At 40.1% G+C, this 25,886-nt stretch overlaps 1 protein-coding gene across 1 annotated transcript; it reads right to left on the bottom strand.

Annotated features, from left to right (window-relative positions):
- Positions 1-1,486: 1,486 nt before the first annotated feature.
- slc7a5 (solute carrier family 7 member 5) lies at positions 1,487-25,850 on the bottom strand. Its single transcript, XM_037767738.1, has 10 exons — positions 25,009-25,850; positions 20,516-20,641; positions 9,147-9,252; positions 8,626-8,670; positions 8,381-8,504; positions 7,886-7,989; positions 7,608-7,704; positions 5,852-6,001; positions 3,473-3,650; positions 1,487-3,373 (listed from the first exon to the last, which is right to left on the bottom strand). The coding sequence occupies exons 1-10, from the start codon at positions 25,568-25,570 to the stop codon at positions 3,318-3,320; spliced, it is 1,548 nt and encodes a 515-aa protein (XP_037623666.1). The 5' UTR covers positions 25,571-25,850; the 3' UTR covers positions 1,487-3,317.
- Positions 25,851-25,886: the final 36 nt, after the last annotated feature.

The following is a 25,886-nucleotide window of genomic DNA, read 5'->3' as shown; positions in this document are numbered from 1 at the left end:
AAAGTTGTACTATTTGATAGGCTACTTATCCAAAGTATGGCCGTACCAGATTTTAAGACCTTTGACTAATCAGAACAAATGTTGTGGTATTTTTCCTTATCATACTAAGTATAATCTTTGGGCACAAATGGGTTAAGCATACAGCAGACACAACATTAGCATTGATTAGGAGTCGTTTCTGGCAACCTGATATTCTATTCTACTTTTAGTTCTGTTTTGTTTCTTTGCTTTCGCTAGTCTCCAGCTTCACCAGTATGCTGTTTGGTGCTGGTCATCAAACATACAGTGGGTTTATATGAGCTTTTTCACTGAAAACAAGGATGACGTGAGCCGCGAGACTGAATTTAAACAGCAAATTTGCAGGCCATGAAACCAAAACAATGAACTGAAAGATGCTAAAACTCTCTGTAGAGTTGAAGGGAACTGAAGCTGTGTTGCTCAATTTCTATTATTACACACTCATTTCATCCATCGTTTATATTAAAATATTCATTAGAGTAACTTTAACTAAACATAAACCAAAGTCAAAACCTTCACCATTTAGTGTATTTTTTGGTATTTGCTCATGTTGCTGTGTTTTAGTTAGTATTTCACCACATTTGAAACAATTTAATAAAAATAAGAAATAAAGGAGAACCAATTAGGGATGCACCAATACAGATACAAGATCAGATATCGGGCCAATACTGACTCAGATAGCTGGATCGGGTATCAGGGGGCCAGTCTATTAAATTAAATTCTATATGTATAGACTATATACATTATATAGTGGGATTTTGATTCCTGTTTAAGTTTTGACCAATTTGTTGCTGCATTAAAGAAGTTTACACTTGAATTGTAATTGTAAAGATTTTTCATCAACTTGCTGGTGTACGATTTATTATTTTAATAATAAATAACAATTTAGTAAATTTTATCTGTGTATTTATTTGTTAGGAAAGTCAAGCCTGATGTCGCCTTACATATAAAAGAATGATCTCAGTCACTTCCACACAGTAAAGCATACAGCTTATTATTTAAACACTGTTATTACACGGCTGTGCTGAATACTCGATTCTGATTGGTCATTCACAGCGTTCTGCGGTCTGTAATTTCTTTACAACAGACCGTTGCTATGTATAACAGACCGTTGCTATGGGCGCAGCTCTGAAGACGGACTCTGGCGGACCGTTTTTGTGTCAAAATATTGATTTCTTAAGTAAGTAGCCGTGTAATAAGCGGGATAATGTACAGCTAGCGGGTCATTGTTGTGAAAGAATCCCTTTCAGGGCGATGAGAGACCCCGACGCGAAGCATCGCCCTGTCAGGGAATCTTTCACAACAATGACCGGCTCGCTGTACATTATCTCTTACGTATCGGATTGGTACTCGGTATTGGATCGATACCCAAAGGCCAGGTATCGCTACCGATATCGGGGCTGAAAAAGTCAAAACAGTGCATCCCTAGAACAAATGAAACCAAAACCAAACACAACAGAACACAAGAGTGGAAAAAAAACTCAGGATTTATTTGTAAAGCACTTTACACAAAATGCCCTGTAAACAAATTAGAGGGACTAATGACAATAAACGACAACAAGTTTCCTAAAAATAAATAAATAAACTGTCTACAGTCCTATTCATGTTAGTTTCCCATCTGCTTTGTGCGATGGCTGGAGTGTTAGAAAGGTTCTACCTCTAAAACATCATACACATTAACCCCTCCTGCATCCACCGGCGGCATCTCTACGGGAACAGCGCTGCCACGGTAACATGTACTTTTGGTCCGTTGCCAGGAGGAGGGTCGACGTTAATAATACAGCACTAACTTTTTTTTTTTAGTAACTGTCGCTGTGCGTGTAAAAGTAAAAACAAAAGATATGAATGGATGAAAAATAAAAACTAGCAGTTCATACGGTGATCTGAAAATGTGATCCTTCTGTAAAAAAATTGAAAAAATAAATCTCTCTCCATAGGCTGAAGCATACGGTTGTCTGTCTGCTTATATTATCTCTTTGACCTTTCACCCCCACCCACATTACGGACCCCCAAACACACGCACACACATAACCAAATGTGACTGAACATAATAGAGGATCCAAGTGTTGAACAGTGAAACGTTTAAATGTAAAAATCATAAGTGCCTGTTAGTACAGAAGGTTACGCTTCATCTGTCCATGTGTCCAAGAAGAACACACCAGAGCCCTCCGATGTAGACCCCCTCCCCCCCCTCCTCCACACACACACTAAATCACATACCCACCCACACACACACACACACACACACACACACACACACACAACACTAAAAAGAGCATCAAGTTTCTTTCCGTCACTCTGCTCTAGACCACAGTTACATGGCTGTATTACAGTATATAGTCTGAAACATTGTCTCTCAGTGTGATGACATTTTGATGGCTCAGTACGTTGACAGATATCGATCCCCGAAGTGAAAATGAGATCGCTGACCCCAAAAAAATAAATCAACAGCAAGGAAACACCACATACTTTGAATATGACCCACTTTTCAGTGACAGTCATAATCCAATCCCCCATACTGGTGCCACAAACTGACCACATGATGATTAATTAAACTCCAATTCCCAGAAATCCTGTGAGGTGACATCTGTAGACTGCACACAGTAAGCTCCTGTTTACCAGCATGGCTGGTCTACAATGCTTTAAACATAAATATGTAATGTAAGTAAGCTTTGAGCAACAACATGACTGAACAAGACATTTTAACTTCTATGTATAGTTCTTCTCTGAGGGATTTAGTCAGCCAGAAAAATGAGTCGTATTACTGTAAAAATGAGAAAACAAAAACCGTCTCTAACACACTAAGACCTTCAATCAACTTCACTCTCTTCCTACAGCAGCATAGACGACTTTAAAAACACACTGGGAGAAGGGCTAAAACTCAACAGACAGACACTGAGCGGGCATTTTAGTGACCAACGCAATATTTTACATGAAAATATTCACAAAAAAAACAACGATAAAATTAAAACAATTCATTGAAATGCATCGTTAAAAAAAACAAAACAACGCATTATAACCTACAAAAGGATAGTTAGTGACAAAAATAGTCCATACTCATAAGAACATAAGAAAAAATAGTTGAAGACCGCTAAGACACGGTAGCTTCAGAGGCCTGCATGGTTCTGTCTTCATCAGGTCCTTATCAGCACCCTGCAGGCAAGGCGTGTGCGTGTGTGTGTGTGAGAGAATGGTGTGAAAGAGGTCAACAGAGGTCAAGCTTCATCATCTGTGATGTCAGAGCCCAGAGGTCACTGTTGGTGCAACCCGATTGGCCACTGGATGTAAGTAAAGGCCTTTTAGGTCGCCTGAGGCACCACCTCCATCACCTTCTGACACAAGGCTGTGGTTGAAACTACAAAACACACACACACACACACAAGAGAGGCGATTACACACAATGTCAAGTTTCTGAATCTCAAACAAGCAAAGAGGTGACAGGTGTCATACTCACAGATTCCATTCAACATCCACTTGGGTTTGCTCTTCCACCACACGCCGATGAAGTAGACAGGAAGTCCGGTAGCGATGATGCCGAAGCCGATCGCACACTCCTTTGGAGTCTTCCAGAAGGAGACGATGATGAGGAAGAGGCAGGCGAGCACGAAACTCACCGGCAGCAGAATATTCACCTGCAGGGAGAAGAGATGAGGAGGATTTTTGACAGAAACTCTAAAAGATTCAAAATCGTCAGGCAAAGAGAGGAGTCCCACAGCTGCCTTTTTGATTTTGATGGTTTGCCTAGCTTGAGGCTAAATAACGCTCCAAACTTACACTAAATTTGGCGAGGAAAGACTGACATGGCCATTTTCAAAGGGGTCCCTTGACCTCTGACCTCAAGTGAATGAAAATGGGTTCCATGGGTACCCACATGCAGTTGGGGGCAAGTCATAGTCAAGTCAGCACACTGACACACTGACAGCTGTTGTTGCCTGTTGGGCTGCAGTTTGCCATGTTATGATTTGAGCATATTTTCTATGCTAAATGCAGTACCTGTGAGGGTTTCTGGACAATATTTGTCATTGTTTATTGTTGTTAATTGATTTCCAATAATAAATATATACATAAATTTGCATAAAGCAAGCATATTTGTCCACTCCCATGTTGATAAGAGTATTAAATATTAGATAGATCTCCCTTTAAGGTACATTTTGAACAGATAAAAAATGTGCAATTTAACTATGGACAATCATGCGATTAATCACAATAAAATATTTTAATCGACTGACAGCCCCAAGAAAGACGTTTGTTCAGCTCTCAGTACTTCTTGTAGCGTCTAACTGAATCTCTGTGGTTTGAGGATCAGTTTCTCTCCTGCATCCCTGTTTGTACTTTCAGATATCCGCTTTGTTTTACTGTTTCCCTTTAAGCAGTGTAAGAGTCAACACTGCCCTGGACACAGCTTTATCTTTGCCTCAGCACACTGTCGTGAAATATCACAGCTACTCAAGACCCCACCCAACAAAACCCCTAAAGCCACAACTGACTGAGTCTCTTTTCAAAAAGCTTTTTAGAGTGCAAAAAAAAATAACAAATGTGAATTGAATGTGACGGGAAACCAGTGTAGATGTGTCAAAATGGATGTATTGTGGGACCTCTCCACCTGTATCTGATGCACTTTCAGTAGATGTTTTGACATATTGCTCTTGTTTCTGCCCTTACAAGCAAAAGACTTGTTGCACTTGTTGCAACGAGCATTGTCTGCATCGACTCGACTGATGTTTAACCACACTTTCGACCGTTTTGCTCTCTCCGCCATTGTCGATAAGAGCAGGGTGTCTTGAAAAATATTGCCATAGGGCTTGTTTAGTACCTGGTTTTGGTACCCATCCCTAGTCTGGTGTGGAAGAACTTGACCTCAACCCCATTCAATCCATCCCTTTGGATGAACTGGATCATCGACTGTGAGCCAGGCCTCATCAACCCAACATCAGTGTTGGACTAATGCTCTTGTAGCTGAATGGGGACAAATCCCTCCAGCAGAGTTATTGTGGCACAATGATGCCCGCCAACAACCACTAATGAGCGGTATGTTCAGGTAGACTGAACAGGAACTGAAGGTGTCATGAATCTACGAGGTTACTGATGAACAGCCTTAATTAACCAAAAGTGACGAATAAGTAAATTGAATTGCGTGATTCTGTGGCAGCTCTGCTCCAGATCTGTTGATCAGCAGGAATGTGACAGGACAAAGAAAGGAGAAAGAAATAGAGTAGGAGAGAGAGATGGAGGTCAGCAGAGAGACAGTGCCACCACTGTCCCACCACTCACACGCACACACACACAGTACTGGGCCAATAAATCTATCTGCCTCTTTCACTTCACTGCCCTGACAGACTCCGCCTCTGACCAGCACACAACGTAGTGCCAGCGGGAGGATGAGTAGAGAGCATCACACACTCACATTCACTCACACGCAAACATACACTCACATGCAAACAAAGAGCAACAATAGCACAATGGTGTTCTGTGTTTTGGGGAGTCCTGCAGCAACTGGTCTAGTCAGGAGGCATCGTGCACTTCCTCTTACACACACACACACACTGCTCCCCAGCAGGCCTCAACACCAGCTGACAAGCATCCAGCTTCTCTTCTGTCCTTTAATCTGCGATCACTCTCCATTCATCCGAGCTCTGCTGAATGGAGCTTTTTCTCTTCGCGTGAGACAAAGAAGAAACATTTCCCGCTGCCAAAACTAACTCCAGCAGCAGTCGACGGTGACAAAGACCTCTGTGATCATCATCAGAAGGTCGGGAGGAAAAAAAGACGAAGCCTTATCCGTGTGCCAGTACTGCTTCTGATGCTCTGATTGGCTGATTGAAGTTTGGCTCACCTTGATCGGCCGCTCCAGCTCCGGCTTCTTATAACGGAGCCACATCATCCCGACGATCGCCATGGCGATGCAGAGCCAGTTGAAGAAGCTGAAGAAGTTTATGACGGAGAAGATGTCGTTGGAGAAGGCGTAGAGCAGCGTCATCATGCACTGGAGAGAATCAGAGGAGAGCAATTAGGAAAACCACTGATCACTGCTGTGTGTAGAGAGACAGCAGCTTGTTTCTAGTAAAACACTACTACTATTGTTGTTGCTTTATATTTGTCAAGTGTTTAATACTCTTATCAACATGGGAGTGCTTGCTTTATGCAGATGGATGTATATATTTATTATTGGAAATCAGTTAACAAAACAAAACAATGAAAAATATTGTCCAGAAACCCTCACAGGTACTGCATTTAGCATTAAAAGATATGCTCAAATCATCACAAGGCAAACTGCAGCCCAACAGGCAACAACAGCTGTCAGTGTGTCAGTGTTCTGACTTGACTATGACTTGCCCCAAACTGCATGTGATTTTCATAAAGTGGGCATGTCTGTAAAGGGGAGACTTGTGGGTGCCCATAAGCCCAATCCAAATGTCCCCCCTAAGGCCTTAAGCCCTGAACCTTCAGGGATCTGACTGACGTCACGTCTGGTAAATGGTTGAGTGTGAGAGCCTGCAAGGGCTTGAAACGGTATAAATATGAACGGGACCGCACTTTGCAGCAACACATCACTTTACCTTGATGACACCAATTGTGGGTTTTTATTTTACACATTTTACTGCCTATTTGTACGTCTTCCAGGCTTCCAATTTACTTGTTTTTGTCAAACTTATGGTGGCTGGTGCCAAAGTGGTTGATAAATAAACCAGGTGTGTAATATAGTGTAATGCTGCATTCCTGTGATTTCATTTGTTTTTTATCTACCATCTTAAATCCTTAATGTTAATCTGTGTAGATTTAAATATGCCTGGCTGAACACCTATGTGCCGTCCTCTTTGTTTATCTTTTTTTTACGCCTCCGGGCTTCCCCTGGTAACCGTGGTAACCCTGTGATTAACGTAACAACGCTATGAATTGTGGATACTTCCCTCAGGCAAAGTCTGCAGAAATGCACACTCACGGGATGTGCTCCTAAAGAGCACAAAATGTCTGTGAGAGAGCCCTCAGGGAGGTGATTTGACAGCGGGACAGCCCTAAACCCTCATGGACTTTGCAGGAACGAGCCTCAAAGTCTGCGAGTGTGGACATTGGGATTGGACCATAGAACCCATTTTCATTCACATATCTTGAGGTCAGAGGTCAAGGTACCCCTTTGAAAATGGCCACGCCAGTGTTTACTCGCCAAAATTTAGCGCAAGTTTGGAGCGTTATTTAGCCTCCTTCCCAACAAGCTAGTATGACATGGTTGGTACCAATGGATTCCTTAGGTTTTTCTAGTTTCATATGATACCACTATCTTCACCCTAGCTTTAAAACTGAGTCTGCTACAACCTAAAAATCGCAAGTCGCGTTAATGCGTTAAAGAAATTAGTAGTGTTAAGACGAATTTGCATTAACACGTTATTATCGCATTAACTTTGACAGCTCTAATCCACACATACCCCTCAGCAGCATTATCCTAACACTTCATTATCACTGTAAATTCGTGCAGTGGTATCCTTCTGATTTAAAGATTCAAAAGACATTTATTCAATTTGCTGAACTCGTAGTACTGTATGAAATATCTGTGTGTTAGTGTTCAGAGTGAATTAGAAATTAAGAGTCCATACGGTGAATATAAGTGAGGGCAGCGGGGTCAGCAGGGTGGGGTGGATCATGGACAGCAGATGGGGCAGGTGACCTTCCCGGGAACCCACGAAGAATAACCTGAGAGGGAAGGAAAGACATAAACGCTGAGTATGTACGGATGTATGATTCCAATCAATGCGTTTTTTGTAGCAGATTCTGTGTTTATGCGGGTGTTTTTCAGCTCTCACTGTTTCTCCAAACCTGGTTAGATACTCTCCATCTACCTAAATGTTTCTGGGTTTGTGCATGTGTGTTTTACCTGGATGATGTGAACAGAGAGCCGTTGACAGATCCAAAGCAGGACAGACCTACAAACACCGGGATGATCCACGCCATCACACCCAGGTGTTCGTTACCAAAATCCTGCAAGACACACACACACACACACAAATGAACAAATAAAGAAAGACTCCAGTAGCTCTCTTTCTCACACTTTTTCATCTGCCCGGCCGCACTTCAACGTCACACTGTGGCTGTGCGCACTTCGCACTGGGGGCCCGTTGGGGGTGCACCGTGCCAATAAAGGTTTATCTTGTGATAAAGGTTTATCTTACATTATCTTGTGATTTAGGTAACTAATCAGTGATTTACCAAGACCACATTTATGATTTTTGGGTCTGTGTTTTCAACTTCACAGAATAAAAATAGTAAAATAGGGAACAGCAAAAATAGTAAAAATGCACTGACTATATTTGGCACTCTTCATACAAAGAAAGCGGTACTGTAGTAGCAGGAAGTAGGTGTGTGCACTCACCACAGCCACGGCCTCTGAGCCCAGCATCTGCTCAGGGGAGAGGGTGGTGAAATAGGCCAGGTTGGTCAGAACGTACACTACCGTCACTATGGGCAGAGAGATGATGATGGCGCGGGGAAGGTTTCTGAGGAAGAAACACACACAAACGTTCTTAGTTACAACTCCGATTACAACCACAGACCATCAATCACTCCGCTGCAAACAAGTGTGTATTTGATCATAAAAAGTCACTCATTAATACTCACTTGTAAGGCTCAATCATCTCCTCAGTGACAAAATTCAAGTAGTTCCTGTAAGCAGAAGAGGCACCAAATCAGAGACACAGTATGTAGCACTGGCAAAGCAGATATAATGCACACCGTACAAATAAAACTGTTCCGGATTTATCTATAAGTGGAAAAGGATGAATTTTCCCAAACTGTATTCAAAACTTAACACAAGAAAATTCAACTTCCTTTAGACAAAGAAAGCTATTTGTTTTATAGTTAAAACACAAGAAAGACAAAGGGGGGGAGAAATAAATTCACAATCTAGTTTAATTCAACACTAAGGAGAGAAACATAACCAGGAAGCAGGCTGGTGGATAATTCAATATAATGGATAATGGACATTCAGTGAAGTCTTATCTTGATGATAAGATGATATTATGTTAATGATACGGTTGTCAAAGTTAACGTGATAATAACGTGTTCTGAAAGTGGATAATGAACAGGCAACGCAGTGGCTCGCATCCTGATCACACTGGTAGGTCGATGTGTTAACTCACCAGCCACCATAAGCAAACAGGCCGCTGTAGAGGGCCAGGCCGATGCTGCCAAACTCATATTTAGACCCCTCGAAGGAATTTTCTGGAAGAAGACGGTCTATGCCACCTGGAGGAGAACAGGGAGAAAGAAATGGGTTAACCCTCTGAGACTCACAATAGACCCTTTTTTGTCTTTTTTAGGGGGAGATAACAGGTCAACAGTAGATGTCACATGGAAGTGGTGTACGTCATCTTAAAGCTGAGAACCTGAGGATTGTGAGGAGCAACACTGTGTGTCAAGTTGTTGTAGTTATTAATAAAAAAATGAATTGATTAATTACTTAAAATAAATTAAAGTTGACATGTCTGTAAAGGGGAGAAGAGGATAGAACCCATTTTCATTCACATATCTTGAGGTCAGAGGTCAAGGGTCCCGTTTGAAAATGGCCATGCCAGTTTTTCCTTGCCAAAATTTAGCCCAACTTTGGAGTGTTAATTAGCCTCCTTGCCGACAAGCTAGTTTGACATGGTTGGTACCACTCATGGTTTCATATGATTTTGTACCTTCACTCTAGCTCCAAAACTGAACCTGCTACAGCCTGTGAAAGAGATTTAAGTTGGTCGGGATCACGGGCGGGTCTAAGGGGGTTAAGACATAAAAAAAACAAAAACATATCCATCTGCCTGCTGGCAAGTTTACCAGCCAGTCTGGAGAACCCAAAATGTGGAACAATAACTGAAAGAATGATCTGTAGTTGCCCAACGCACACTAAAAAGCCTTTGGAGGGGGTGACATTCATTTTAAATCTGTCTCGGTATGTGGATCAGGGAAGGCCTGCAGAATATAATGGAGCCAAGACAGGCTGAGATGATCAATAAGACCAGACTGTGGCGTGTGACTACAAGAAGAGAGCAGAGACATGTTTTATTGGCTTGCTCAAGGGCAGAGCAACAGTGGTTGAGGGATGGGAGAGTATTACTATTTTACTTCAATCAGCGGTTGTGCGGATTTATGACATTTTGGTCACGGTCCCTCTTCTCGGATCTCCAGATTGCTGCTGGTTTGAGGGGATCTGAGCCACATTCCTGACGGAATTGCCCCCCACAACACGCATGCACATTCTCAGACACAGCGACGGTTGCTAAACATACAGCCCGGGGCAGTGTTGGTACTGGGAGGGTTAGCCCTAAGCCACTGTGTAGCGTGGGAAGTACCCAATTACTGCGCTATCCAAGTGACTAACTGCCCTCCTGACAAACAGGCTGGTTGCATGACCTCCTAAGGTCCTGTTGCCACACTTGCGCTGCTCTACATACAGCACCAGCCTGACAGGGGAGCTGTGCTTGGGGTCTATGGGTCCTGGTCTGTACCATCTCTAAGCTGACGTCCATAGCTGAGGCTCCTAATGGTCGTTTTAACTTGTTCATAAAAGCATCAAAATGTTTCCATCAGTTGGGGTGAGGTAATTGAATTGAGGAGTCTTCCTCAATGTAAAAAGAAACTAGAATTGGTTGTATGCCTCCTCCAATCAGTCAAGTTGCAGTTTGCATCCATGTCCATCACTTCATCATTTTATCCTATTAGACATTTGTGTGAAATTGTCATAATTAGAATATGAATTCTTCAGTTATGGCCAAAATGTGTTTTGTGAGATCAGTGACCTTTGATCACCAAAATCTAATCAGTTAGTCCTTGAGTACAAGTGGACGTTTGAAGAAATTCCTTCAAGGCTTTCCTGAGATATCACCTTCACGAGGAATGGGACAGACGGGAGGTCACGGTGACCTTTTGTGAGGTGAAGACTCCGTATCAGAAAATAATATGTGGCGGACAAACACAAATGAGTCCTCTTTCAATCCTCTTTGTGTCTACTTTACTCTCGCACTGCAATTTAAAGCTTTTGTTCTTCTTCTGTGGCTCACAGATCTCTCCATCACACTGATAAGGAAACACTCAGAGCATCAGACGGTCACATGATACCAGTGCCGGGCAGTGAAAGTGAAAGACACACACACACACAACAGAATAAAATATGCATGCACCATTTAGAACACACACACACACACACACACGCACACACTTAAAAGGTAGACACGTACCAACAAAGTCTGAATGAAAAACAACCTGAGTTCCTTCCTCTAGTGAGTTTAAATTAGATTTAATAATAGGGATAAGAAGGATTTTGGCACTTAATGGAGTAAAAAGTACAATGACTTTACTCAGGCCACATTGGTTTAGTGCGACATACCTACACAAACATACCTTAAAGAAGTAGTTCAATATTTTGGGAAATACACTTATGCCTGATTCAGACTACACATTATTTTTGTCAGTTACGATGATCGCTATGTCAGATTAGTTGATTGAGAGTCATTCATTCTTGTCGTGATTTGGCCGAGAGACATGACAGACTACCCGTCAGTCACCGACCAATCGCCGCTAGTCTTCTTTCACGGCGTGCGTGTTGTCATCAGAAAGGAAGCTTGATGCTAATAGAGTGGTGCAGCAATGAGTCCTAAAACCCAGAAATGAGTTAGCATTTTAGCACTTCCAAGTGACTTTTCACCCTCTATGGTCACTTTCTTGGCTACTTAGCGAAAGGGGAGTATCCAGCAGCGGTTGCGGTTGCTCCATGAAAACCGCACTATACAAACATCAGTTAAGTACCACTCTACTGTCGGATAGAAGCCATCAGTATTGTTTATTTAGTTATTTTAGCAGTCTGTAATGATTTGGTAACGCAAACGGTAGCGCTGCTATCTAGGTAACAGCGGTGATCCAAGCCCCCAGGAAGAACAGCGATCTTTGAAGCAAATTTTTCAAGTGGCCAAACGGCGGTACTACAACTTCTGTGTCCGTCATGTGATGCCATCGGGCCCAAAAAGACTTTTTCCCATAGACTTACATTGAGAAACAGACGTCTGTAACTCAGCGGATAATTAGTTTTTAGGTAAATCAACTTCCCAGTAAAAACACTTCAATAGTCCTTATTTAATTCATTAGGTCTTAAACGTTGTAAAAAGCACTAACAGCCAAATCCAGAGTTATTTTCCTTCCTCCGTTCATGTGAATGAGACACAGGCCAAGGACTGGGAGGTGGGGTTAAAAGAAACGCTACTGCTCCTGCTCTATGGGCCCAATGGATGCTGAAGATCGCCGGAGGATCCGGGTACTTTATCACTCAGCAGTCGAGCAATTTTGGCTTCACAATGAACGGGAGCCCGCCTCCAACGCTGTATCCACTTCTCTTTATACATCCACGCGTCGATCGACATTTCCGATGATTGCGCAACAGCCGTGTTCGATTTTAGACAGCACTACCCTGTCGAAATTCACACACTACGCAAGTAAGTACATAGTGTACACAGTGTACTACATGGAAGTGTACGGAAATATCCGAATTGAGACACAGCAACCGTGGATCAGGTAAAGGCAACATATTACATGGATTAGCCCTACTCTTAGGACTGAAATGAATAAAGTTCTCCACTTTTTAAAAAATAAAACTGACTATTTGCTAAGACGTCTGTTTTGGGACCTTCCCACTACACAAACACACCACCTTTTATTATTGGCTCAAGGAGAGCTGAGCTGGTGTGTGAACCAGCAGTGCAAACCCACTTCAAGATGTCAAGCAGCACTTTTACATCAGAAAATACTGGTCTGTAAGTGTAACTGTGTATGTGTGTGTTTTATTAAATAATCCATGTTAGGATAGCATAGATAAAGAATAAGAAGGTGAGAAGAAGCAAATCCCTGCATCACAGAATCACAGTTGGACTGTGACAAGAAGAAACCGAAGTAAATCAGAGGTAAGTTTACGTGGCTGAGATCAGTCTCTGTGTGTTTCACTTCCAAACAGGATGGGCAGGTGTCAGATGGAGGAGCAGGAGTTTACTGCAGCTAATCAGATTACACTGTTGTCTAATCTGAGACGCCAGCAGACTCTGACCTTATGAGCCACAGAGCTCCATGAACACACACACACAATATCATTATTTGGGCTGTCAATCAATATTATTTTTCTTTCCTATGCTCTCCCATATGGAGTCATAGGAGAGCCATAATAAAGAATAAATATGTAAAAGAATAAGAAAATACATGTGGAAATATAAAGACAAATATCAAAACATAAAAGAATAATTATATGCATTTTCATCTTATTTTCACATTTATTTGTTCATTTATTTCAGTATATATTTATTTATGTGTTTTTTTAAATATATATTAATTTATTTTTGCATAAAAATAACTATTTTTTTCTGTATATGTATTTATTTATTTTTATATAATAAACCTTTTACAGATGTATTCTTTATTATGGGACTCCTATAACTCCATACTCCCTTATTTCACCACCTCCTCCCCCTCTCACGCATCTACCTTATAGATTTTGTCCCAGACTGACATATGAAACATATACATGCGCACGCACACACACAATAACAAAAATCTCCTTGTTTTCTTGTTCCCTAACCAAATTTGTTCTGTTAATGTTTTGTTCTGTCTTGCAATAAAAAAGAAAACAAATCCAATGACTAGTAAACAGCCTGTATTATATATATATTTTTTCTCTGTTTCTCATTTTCTTTCTGAATCAGTCATCAATAATAAATGTAAACTCTAAAACAGACTTATAAATCACTCAATAACCTCCAACTGCCAAACAGCAGCCAGTGGGGGTTGCAGTGAGGACACCCTGTCAGGTGAGTCTGTTGATGTAATCACAGCCACGCGCCCAGGCTTTGTCTAAATCTAGATTATCTGTGGTGTCTCCGATAAACAGTTATTAGAGGCACTGAGATGTAACAGACTGGTGTTACAGATTTAGGAATGCTGTTAGAAAAGCTCACTTTTGAAATAGGACTAGAATTACAAATAAGTAGAATTACTCTTCATGCTCCAGCTACGCACTTAAACGGGTATTAGACAGGAAGGCGTGGCATTCAATATATGTGGATTAGGATGACTCAAAGGCGGATACAGTTCCTGCTTCTTCTGAAGAGAGAAGAGGAGGAGGATCAGTTAGAGCTCAGGCTTGTTTTTTTTAGTCGAGATGGGCTCCAACTTGATACACTGGAATTGAGGGAGGACAGACAAGCTGCTAGCTATGGAGGACAGAACCTGCCAAAATCAAAAATAAATGACTTGCTAAAGAAAAAAATATCATTAAATGTAGCAAAAATAATATTAAAAATGAATGTAGCCATTCATTAATTGATGAAATGTGACATAAATTGATGTTTCTGTTGTAATTTGCTTCTTTATTTATTTATCTTTGTATTAATTCCCTTTTATTTACTCTTGTTTAATTTTCCTTTTTATTCATGTTTTTTTTTTTAATTAATTAATTTATTGAGCAGCCCCCTCATTTGCATAATGAAGCAGAAAGAAATGCATAAAGAAATGTAAAAAGAAAAGAATACAGAAATATATAAGTTTGGTGAAATAAATAATGGATGAAATGCAAAGGGAAAATTGTTCAGAAATAAATAAATGCATAAATACATAAATAAATACATACATAATAAAATATAAATATAAAATAAACAAAAAAGTAAATACAAAATAAATAAATAACAAATGCATAACTAAACAATAAATGCAAAAATAAATAAATACATTTACAAAATTATTAGAAATAAATACATAAATAAATAAAAGGGAAAATTAAACAGTAGAGTAAATAAATAAGGGAAATAATACAAAGATAAAGAAAAAAAGTAAAGAAATAAAGAATAGCAAATTAAAACGGATAATTAAAACAAATATACATTGGTGTCACAATTAATTAATGACTACATGATTCTAAATATTATTTTTGCTACATTTAATGATATATTTATCGAGTCATTTATTTTTTAATTTTTTTATTTTGGCAGGTTTCATCCTCCATACTTGGAAAAGCCAAAGAGAAAATTTCAACTGCGGTGGACAATAAAGTCGATCTAATCTAATCTAACTTCTAAAGCTTCCCGCCTCTTCATCCGTCTGCTAGTGTGAGGTCAGCTATGGGAAACTAACTCATAAAGCTTACCCAAACTCCAGACAAACAACTACAACTAACTCACTTGTCTGAAAATAAGAGAGGACCTGCTGTGATGTCCCGACACACATCGTACAGAAATCATTTGTATCTTATTGTTTATTTGATGAGACAATGCTCCATACATATGTTGCAGCAGGTTTAAGTTCTATCTGTGGTCCCGAGTCCCTCTGCTACTGATCTCTGCCAGTGAACAACCAGCTTCCAGAAACCTCATACCTCCTCCACTCTCTCTCGCCATTTCTCTCTCTGTATAATAAAAACCTCTCTCACTCTCTTTCACCCCCACCTCCCCTCTCTCTAACCTCCTCCCTCGGCTCCAATCTCTTTCTGGTCCACTTCTGAACAATTCCAGTCAGTGTTGAGGTCCTGTTTGCCCACCAGTCAGCTGATCTGAGACCTGTGACCTCTGACCTCTACACAAACAGCCCACTTTGCGCATGTGTATGTGTGTATGATGGAGGATTGAACTAGGATTGGGCCTTTTAATCAAGAATCTACATCTTTTGTCTTTCAGCCCTCAAAACATACATTAAAAACGGGTCCAGAATTGTTCAATCTTGGTGACATGAAGTGGCTACCATCATATTTAATACAATGCCAGTAGCAAGGTGAATGTTGAACTTACAATCATATTCTATCTAAACACCAGCAGGTTTCAGGAAATCTAAGACTTTGAGAACTTTTAATGCTGCCAGGAAGTAACTGAATACAAAAAGCTGACCTACATCTGAATGAACACGCAGTAGTTAAAGTTCTGGATCGAGAAAAAAAAATACTTAATTGTATTAACTTTGTTCTGTATAAATCACAAACAAATAAATCATAAAATCATTACATGCTAAAAAAAAATAATTGTATTTAGCACTTTAAAAAGGTACTGTTTGTAACTTCTTACATGTATGTCCCATGCGCGCTCACAGGCGAAAATTCACTTCGCTCTTTGTGTGAATGCAACATTAGATGCTTTAACCTTTAAACTGTAGGTTTGGTGTTGCAGTTCGAGTCAAAGTGAGACTGTCAAGAAAACTGCTGACTTTCAAAGCTGGATCTTACAGCTTGTCTAGGGTAAATGTCAGGTGAGAGGACAAGGAGTTCCACAATCAGCCCTCAGTCTCTGTGAACTCCACCTCAGTTTAAACTCAGTGACATTTCACTTCTCCAAGGCATCTCCCTTTAAAAAACAACTTGTTTTTCAACTGAACTTAGAAAGAATCTGACAAAACGGACCCTGCTGTCAGCTTCCAGCTACTAATCTATAACTCTATTTGCTTTATGATTAACTTCAATCTGCAAGACTTGCTCTGCGTCTCACGCTGACTCATTCACATTCAACAAACATGCTTGTTGACTTCCCTTTCATCGGGTTTCCCCGTACCCCTATCGCAGCCCTGTTTTCTATTTGTCTCTCTCGGAGGAGAAATACAGCAGCCGACAGCAGCCGACAGCAGACAGGAAGAGAGCCAGCCGTAGAAGTACGACATGGGCTTGGCAGCAAACACAGACAGGCAGCAGGGGGGCTGTAAGCCTGCAGGTACCTGGTAAAAGCTTTTTTTGGGATTGGATAGGCAAGTGGACAAGTATTATGCCAACTTCAATGTTTAAGACAACAAACCATAGTAGTCTAGTTTCTATGACATGGACCTAATGAACCCCAAAGTCTTCGTTGAGAGTAGCACGGCCTTCCTCTAGATGGCAGAGTTTGATTTCCTGAGCCTACTTCTTGTCTGTGTTTGGCCCAATTCCAATCAAGCTACTACACCCTCCCACTCTGTGGTGGAGTAAACTCCGTTTGTAGTCACACTCACAGCTCAATGAAACACCCTTCATTAAGGTGTCGGGTGTAAATACAGCAGCAAGCTTTGGTACAAACTTCCCTCCGGCAACTATAAATATCAGAATCAGAAATACTTTATTGATCCCCCGGGGGAAATTGGGTTACGTTACAGTTGCTCCCATTATAGAAAAGAAATATATAACAGAGAATTTATGAGAAAATACAAATCGGAAATACAGTATGTAAATTATATATAGGCCTACTACAATATAACAGTGCAAATAATAATGTTGAAAAATGGGATCTATGATTAAGTGTGTACTAATGCAAGACTAGTAGGCCTTTAAAAAGAAAGAAAAATAATATTAGTTTAAATTTACATTATAAATAAATGCAGTGTTAATGCCAGTATTGCACAGTTGAAGATTATTATGGGGGTTATAGCTGCAGATTATGGAGGACAGAATTTGCCAAAATCAAAAATCAAATAAATAACTCGATAAATAAGTCATTCAATTTAGCAAAAATAATATTAAAAATAAATATAGCCATTAATTTATTGATAAAATGTGACATTAATTGATATTTCTGTTTTAACTTGCTTCTTTATTTATCCTTGTAATAATTCCCTTATTTATTTACTCTTCTTTTTAACTCACTTTTATTTATTTATGTATTCATTTTTTATAATTGTTTTAATGTATTTATTTATTTTTGCAAATATTTATTTATGCATTTATTTTGTATTTATTTGATTAAATATATGTTCTTATTTATGTATTTCCCCAAACTTATTTATTTCTGTATTCTTTTTTCTATACATTTCTTTACACATTACTTTTTACATTTATATATATATATATATATATATATATACATATACATATATATATATATATATACACATATATATATATATATATACACATATACATATATATATATATATATATACACATATACATATATATATATATATATATATATATATACACATATACATATATATATATATATATATATATATACATATATATATACATATATATATATGTATATATATATATATATATATATATATGTATATATATATGTATATATATATATATGTATATATATATATATATATATAATAATAATAATAATAAATATATATATATATATATACACACACACACAGTATACCAATATGTCTATTTTATTTCGAGCAATATAGTTTTTTGTTTGTACCGGTAGTTGCATGGAACTTTGGAACATTGTTGTACAGAGCGTGTTTCATGACGAACACAAACCGTATGCCCTTAGTGACGCGTTGCACGCCGTCAGTAAGCACGAACGTGCAAACGGAGTGGAAGTGGGCAGGAAGGGGATGTAGGGGCCGGATTGGAAGTGGGCCATACCTTCTTAAGAAAACCTTCAAAGGTCCGATGACTTCTAGTGAATGGGACACGAGTCCTTGCTTGGACAAACGGACTGTTTGTGTGACTCAACATCTTGCAGCCAATAAGTAGATTTTCAATGAAAGGAGCTGTGTTCTGCTGAAGAGCCATTGTCCGCTCTCTGTGCTGTCCTCTCGTCTTTGGCAACACTTCACAACATCCTGTGGCCTTAATGAGGGTTCGGCCCGACTCCAAGGAGCTAAACACTAGCTACTCCACCTCCACAGATTCACTGCTCGCATCGGACAAAGACAACAGGCCTGGTTGAGATCAACTTTGGCCAGGATGGGATAACACTGCAAATACGGGGTTGGTGAAATTTGGGGTGACAGGGGTTCAAATAAAGAAAAAAGTGCCATCATAGCCTCCTGGATTACACAAAATCTCCTCAATTAAAGATATGGAAACATTTTAAAATGTGTGTGTCTTTCATGTTGACTTTAGAGCAATTGTGTTTTGCATATGAGATTATTGTTGTTTTGGTTAAATTAGCTTCGCAGAAACACATTGCACGCATTGAATTTTCCTGAAATAGATGTCTTTATAATGACCTCATTTCAGTTTAGGATATCCCATCAGAGCATGAGGGTGTTTGTCTATGTCGGAGGAGCAGATGAGTGCACACAGCAGGGCATAAATCAAATTAACCACTTCCTGTTTCAGGCTGGGTGGAACAGACTGCAGAGTTAAAAATGGTATGCTCCCTGCCTGAATTACTAAAGGCAGGGCCGGCTTAAGGCAAAGGCCATTTAGGTGGTCGCCTAGGGCGCCACCTTCTGGGGGGCGCCGGTCGCCCTCGAAAATAAAGAAATTAATTAAATTGTATTTATTCATTTTTTTTTTAAATGCCATTGGGCGCCCTTCCTCATTTTCTGTATTGAGGTAACAAATAAAGAAAGAAATACACTTTCCCCCCCCGTAACTCTCCTTCTCAAACTTTTTCATCTGCCCGGCCACACATTTGTTAATAAAAGGTGTAAATTGTAGTGAAACTGACTAAACACTTTTAAGCCAACAATATCAGGAATTGTTTATTTATATTATAATAAATGCAGTTATTTATGAAAATAAAAATCTTAATTTTTGTCTTAAGATCATTGTGATGTCTGATGTGTGTTGTGGTTTACAGGGCTAGGGTTAGTGTTCTGAGGGGGTTGAACCCTAAACCTAAAGCAGCACCAAAAGGGCTAGAGCCGGCCCTGACTAAAGGCACTGACACACCAAGCCGACGCCAGTTTGGGGCTGTTGGTGAGCGTCCATCGGCCTAGTTTTTGCGGTGTGTCCCGCACCGTCGGCTCTAGTCTGCCCTTGTCAGAATTTTTTCGGCCAATTCAGCATGTTGAATCGACGGCGGAGCTTGTCGGTGAGAGAAGTCATTCCGATTGGCTGTTCAGCTTCAGCAAATCAGTGCACGAGAAGAAAAACGGAAATGAGGAAAGCAAGCCAACGAGTAAAGTCAAGAATACAAACACAGAAGGTTCTTCTCATTTTTCATCTTCATCTCACCTGATCCTTTCAATGCACGAATATTTTCCTGTGGCCGTCTGGAATGAAGCTAAGTGGTGAGTGAGAGTGGTGTGAAAATGGTCGGCAGACGCCGCTTTGTTTCAAGTACGGATCATAACAACGGCTTGTATATCCGCCGTCATCGGCCTTCCAGTTTACCATTTTGAATGGCGAATACAGACTACCGCCGCCTGCTGGTGTGGAGAGTTATCTCCCCTCGAGCAGGAGCAGAACGTGCGTGTTAACTTGCCGTCGGTTGTAGTCTTTGCGGTGTGTTTGAGTGCAACTTTTTGGCCAAGACACAGGCGATGTGATGCAAGGCAATTGTCGGCTCTCGTCGCTGCTAGGTTTGTTGTGTCTGGGCCTTAAATCTATTGACTGTGTGCTTTCTGCATTTTAAGCCAACTGTACCGCATAAACAAACAACAAACAATTTGCAAAGAGGATTAAGCCCTAAGAGTGTGGAAGTTGGCCTTCAGGGCTTTATTTTATTGTGGTGCTGATGCACAAATTTGTCACTTGAAAGAAGTGGGCATTAAAGACGTCCACGACCCTCTGATGGGACCTTGTGAATGTGCGTGTGTTTGTGTGTATGTACGTGTGTGTGCTTGTGTGACGTACCTTGGCCAATCTTGACGAAGCCGATGATGATGATGATCCCCAGAGCCAGGAGCTTGGCCACGGCAAAGAAGTCCTGCACTCTGGTGGCCGCCTTCACACTGTAGCAGTTCACAAAGGTCAACAAGACTGCAGAGACAGAGAGAGAAAGAGTGTAAGTGTCGGCATCCTTAAGAAGCAGCTCTTTAAACTCCACCATGGCGCCTTCACTCAGTCTGCCAGATACTGTGCAACAAATGCTTTCTCATTGGGCGCACGAAGAACTAACGTCTATGCGTTTCTGATGTTAAAATAACTTTTAACAATGTTTCCCTGAATCCTCTTTAATTTTTAATTAAAAATGAGGTAACGTAGGCGTGTGTGTGAGTGTGCATGTGTGTATTCACGGCTCTCAAAGCACGCTGGGAGCTGGAGAAGACTTCACAGAGACTGGTGGGATAAAACGCTTCCCACACTATTACCCCTTTTTCTTTTACCCACACATGTACGGTGATGTGCGCACACATTCAAAATAGGGTTGTTGAAACAGCCCCTAGCCCTGGACACTATTAAAAGTGATTAACTAAAGCAGCAGGTCCCTTCAAAGCTCCTAAATCAGGTCGGGGCCACAACAGAAAGAGGAGACAGAGCACAATGAGGCTCTGTGTTAAAGTGACCAAGATAAAGAGAGGGGGAGCCTGAGTACAGTAGAGGGATGGGCACATAAACACACACACAGAGAGGCTAGCCTCCAAATTCATGCACACACAAAACGGGATACTACTAGGGCATATATGTGTGCACAAACTTCGCATGTGTGCAAGCCAACACAGAAACACACTGAACTTAATTACACCAATTCCCACAGAAACAGGTCAAATGGAACAGTAACTCCCACTAAAATAGACCTATGGAGCTGTAGATGGACGTGTCACGTGTGTGTGTGTGTGTGTTGTGTGTGTTGTGTGTGTGTGTGGGGATTTGGCTGTCAGCCTCACAGTGACCCTGAACACCCCACTGCCTACACGGCAGGCATGCACACGCATACCCGAGCGAGCAATCCTCGCGAAACACACAAACACAGAGAAGTGAGCCTCTCAGTCTACGGCTTTGTCATGTGGTCTCAGTCAGGATTTAGCCTTCAGTCAATCTGATGATTAGGTACTAGGGTTACTAGCTGGCACTCACACACACGTGCACACATATATATATATACACAATGTCATGTGTAATCATGTAGTCAGATAGAGATGCAGTGTATGATGTGAAAGGGGGGATACTTGTTGTGTGTGGCGGTCATAGAAAACATGTACAACCAGAGACTGGTGCTGACAAGTTAAAGTAGCGAATAATCCGGGGATAATATGGTTAAGATTCCAAACAAAACAAGTTGAAACACACTGAAATTTACCAGCATTTGTAGCCAACACGTCTACAGGCTAAAAGAACAATTCATAACTGACCTTAAATAGCCTAAAGCATTGCAGTTGAGGTTTATGGCTGCTTTGAGGGAAATTAAATGTACCTGTTTGTTCATCTCATTCAGTTTAATTCTCATACATTTTCGGCAACAACACATTATTAATGATAAATTCTCTTTTTTATCCTCCAATTTAGAGCAGAGAAAGATGCAATATGATAATTTAGTAGCCTACGATGTGTGGTCTTGGATAATATAGGAAGTCAAACGACCCCCTAGGTATAATAAAACTAAATTAATGAATGGGATATAGGGTTGAATATGAAGATTTCACCTATTTAACTCAACAGATGTGCTGAAATGGGCCCGCTGAATTCCCTTTAATTCATTTCTTTATATTTTAACATATTTAATTCCATATTTAAAACACTGTGGCCTTACTATTCTGTCAAACCCAGGAAATTTGTCATAATATGAATCTCTTTATATGGAGGACGGAAACTGCCAAAATAAAAAAAATAAATGACTCGATAAATAAATAAATGTCATTAAATGTTGCAAAAATAATATTAGAAATATGTAGCCATTGATTAATTGATAAAATGTGACATCAATTGATATTTCTGTTTTAATTTGCTTCTTTATTTATTTATTTATCTTTGTATTAAATCCCTTATTTATTTACTGTTCTATTTAATGTTTTTTATTTATTTTAGCATTTATTTTATATATTTTTTATTTTTTCATTTATGTTTTTATTTATGTATTTATTATGTATTTATTTATTTATGCACGATTTTCCCTTTGCATTTCACCCCTTATTTCCCCAAATTTTATTTATTTTTCTATTCTTCTCTTATGTATTTCTCTCTGCATTTCTGCCTCATTGTGCAAATGAGGGGGCCGCTTAATAAATAAATAAATACATTTTAAAATGCATTTAAAAAACGGGAAATAAAAGGGAAAATTAAACAGAAGAGTAAATAAATAATGGAATTAATACAAAAGAATATATAAATAAAGAATATATAAATAAAGAATAAAATTATCTATATAATATTTTATGCTTATTTTTGCTCCATTTAAATGATATTGATTTATTTATTTTTGAGTTTGGCAGGTTCTGTCTTCCATATATTTAAGCCTCCAGGCTTAATGCTGTTGTTTCTCAGTTTGGAAAGTCACAGACAAATATATAAAATAATTATTATAAAAGGAGAAAATTAAACATAAAGAAATAAGTAAATGAGAATGCGTGTAAGTAAATTAAATTACCATAAATTACTCCTAATGGGTATCACTTAATGAGACAATTACCCAGTGATGCACGCGAGCATCTTTCATCGTAACCGGAGCTGATGTAATAACGCGGCAGTTTTCACCACTGTGATTGAGGCTGCGCACGTGGATGGTATAATGTAAATGTGGGCGCATGTGGCTCTCTCAATGGTATCACACGTGGGCAGTAAGATGACGCACTGAGGCGATGTAAACTGTCTGTGAGGTGAGTGGGTTATCTTTCCTGTCTGTCCGCACTAACACACTATTTATTTATTTATCAACGATTTTCCCTTTGCATTTCACCCCTTATTTCCCCAAATTGTATTTATTTTTTCTATTCTTTTCTGTATGAATTTCTTTATTCATTTCTGCCTCATTGTGCAAATGAGGGGGCTGCTTAATAAATAAATAAATTAATAAATGTAGAAATTAATAAAAAAAAAAAACATAAATAAATAATGGAATTAATACAAAGAACATGTAAATAAAGAATACAATTATATATATATAATATTTTTAGTCTTATTTTTGCTACATTTAATGATATTCATTTATTTATTTTTGATTTTGGCAGGTTCAGTCCTCCATATATTTAAGCCTCCAAGCTTTAACGTCGTTGTTTTTCAGTTTGGAAAGTCACAGACAAATAAATAAAATAATGATGAGAATGCGTGTAAGTAAATTAATTAATTACCATAAATTGCTCCTAATGGGTGTCACTTAATGAGACAATTGAGCCAGTGATGCATGCAAGCATCTTCGGAGCTGATGTAATAACGCAGCAATTTTAACCACTGTGGGCGAGGCTGTGCGCGTGGATTGGTATATTTAAATGTGCGGCGCGTGTGGCTCCTCTCAATGGCATCACACGTGGATAGTAAGATGTCGCACTGAGGCGATGTAAACTGTCTGTGAGGTGAGTGGGTTATCTTTCCTGCCAGCCACACTAACACGCACAGGAAGTGTAACTTCATTTACATTACTGCCGCTGGCACAACTCACACACAACAAACAACAACACCACCTATTTATTTTAGCATTTATTTTATATATTTTTACATTTATGTATTTATTTATTATGCAAGATTTTTCCTTTGCATTTCACCCCTTATTTCCCCAAATTGTATTTGTTTCTCTATTCTTTTCTTTATGCATTTCTACCTCATGTGCAAATAAGGGGACTGCTTAATAAATAAATAAATTTAAAAATTCATAAAAAAAACCCATAAATAAATAAAAGGGAAAATTAAACTGGAATTAATACAAAGAATATATAAATAAAGAATACAATTATATATATAATATTGTCTACATTTAATGATATTCATTTATTTATTTTTGATTTTGGCAGGTTCTGTCTTCCATATTTTTAAGCCTCCAGGCTTAACATCGTTGTTTCTCAGTTTGGAAAGTCACAGACAAATAAATAAAATAATAATTATTGTAAGTAAATTAAGTTACCATAAATTGCTCTTCATGGGTGCCACTTAATGGGACAATTATCCATCAGTGATGCACGCGAGCATCATCTGAGCTGATGTAATAACGCGTGCAGTTTTCACCACTGTGGATGAGGCTGCGCGCGTGGATTGCCATATGTAAATGTGTGCATCACACGTGGGCAGTAAGATGTCGCACTGATGTAAACTGTGTGTGAGGTGAGTGGGTTACCTTTCCTGTCTGTCCACACTAACACACACAGGAAGCGTAACTTTTACATTCCTGCCGCTGGCACAACTCACAAACAACACAACACAACAAACACCTAAAGTTGCGTCATCCCTGGCTCCCACGTCTCGACTCGACTGCTACTCACGGATGCAGAGGCAGGCCACCAGCTTGGCCCCGTTCTCCGGCACCGGGCAGTCAGGAAACAGCGGCTTGAGGAGGTAAGTGGCGAACACGTAGGCGACGATGTACTGCGATGACGGCCGGATGATGAGCAGCTCGATCCACAGCTTGAGGAAGGCCGGCAGAGAGCCGTACACCTCCAGGATGTAGGCGTAGTCCCCTCCGGACTTCGTGATGGTGGTGCCCAGCTCCGCGTAGCAGAGCGCTCCCACCGTGGAGAACACGCCGCACACAGACCACACCACCAGGGACAGACCCACCGAGCCGGCCTCCTTCACCACGCCGGTAGGGGTGACGAAGATGCCCGAGCCGATGATGGTGCCCACGATGATGGCCACGCCGTTCAGCAGGGTGATGGTCCTCTTGAGAGTTACCCCTTCTTTCTCCTCTCCTCCTGATGCTGTCTCCGCGTTGCTAGGGTCCGGTGCTGCGCCACCCTGGTTACCGGAGAGCATCTTCTCCGTGACCTGCTTGTCCTCATCTCTGTCTGCCGAAGAGTTAGAGCTTCTCTTCTTCAACCCTGACATCGTCTTTTCTTCCTTCCTCCTCTTCTTCTTCCTCTTCTTCTTCTTCTTCTTCCTCTCTGTGTGTTTGTGTTGGAGGTCTGATGCCGGCCGGGCTCAGCAGCCACGAGGAGAGTCTGTGTGTAGTCAGAGCAGCGTGCTTTCTCTCGTTATGTCTCCTCTACACGCGTCTACAAAGAGTCTGTCATCATCATGATGTCCCTCCTCCGTCAAGGGCCAGCCCCTGCTCGGCTCTGCTCTGTTCTGCTTTCTAGTCCCGGCGTCTCCTCCTTCATCCTCACCAGAAACCTGCAGCACTTCTTCTGTACTTTTCCGCCCT

This window comes from Sebastes umbrosus, chromosome 4 (genome assembly GCF_015220745.1).
Source record: "Sebastes umbrosus isolate fSebUmb1 chromosome 4, fSebUmb1.pri, whole genome shotgun sequence".
In the NCBI taxonomy this organism is placed as follows: domain Eukaryota; kingdom Metazoa; phylum Chordata; class Actinopteri; order Perciformes; family Sebastidae; genus Sebastes; species Sebastes umbrosus.
This window is presented reverse-complemented; position numbering and strand designations above follow the sequence as displayed.

Coding starts and splice junctions, on each gene's coding strand:
- slc7a5 (XM_037767738.1), bottom strand. CDS start 25,570: ATGTCAGGGTTGAAGAAGAGAAGCTCTAACTCTTCGGCAGACAGAGAT. Junction 8,505..8,625: donor GAGATGATTGAGCCTTACAA/GTGAGTATTAAT, acceptor TTTCTTCCTCAG/AAACCTTCCCCGCGCCATCA. Junction 7,705..7,885: donor TCTCTGTTCACATCATCCAG/GTAAAACACACA, acceptor CTTCCCTCTCAG/GTTATTCTTCGTGGGTTCCC.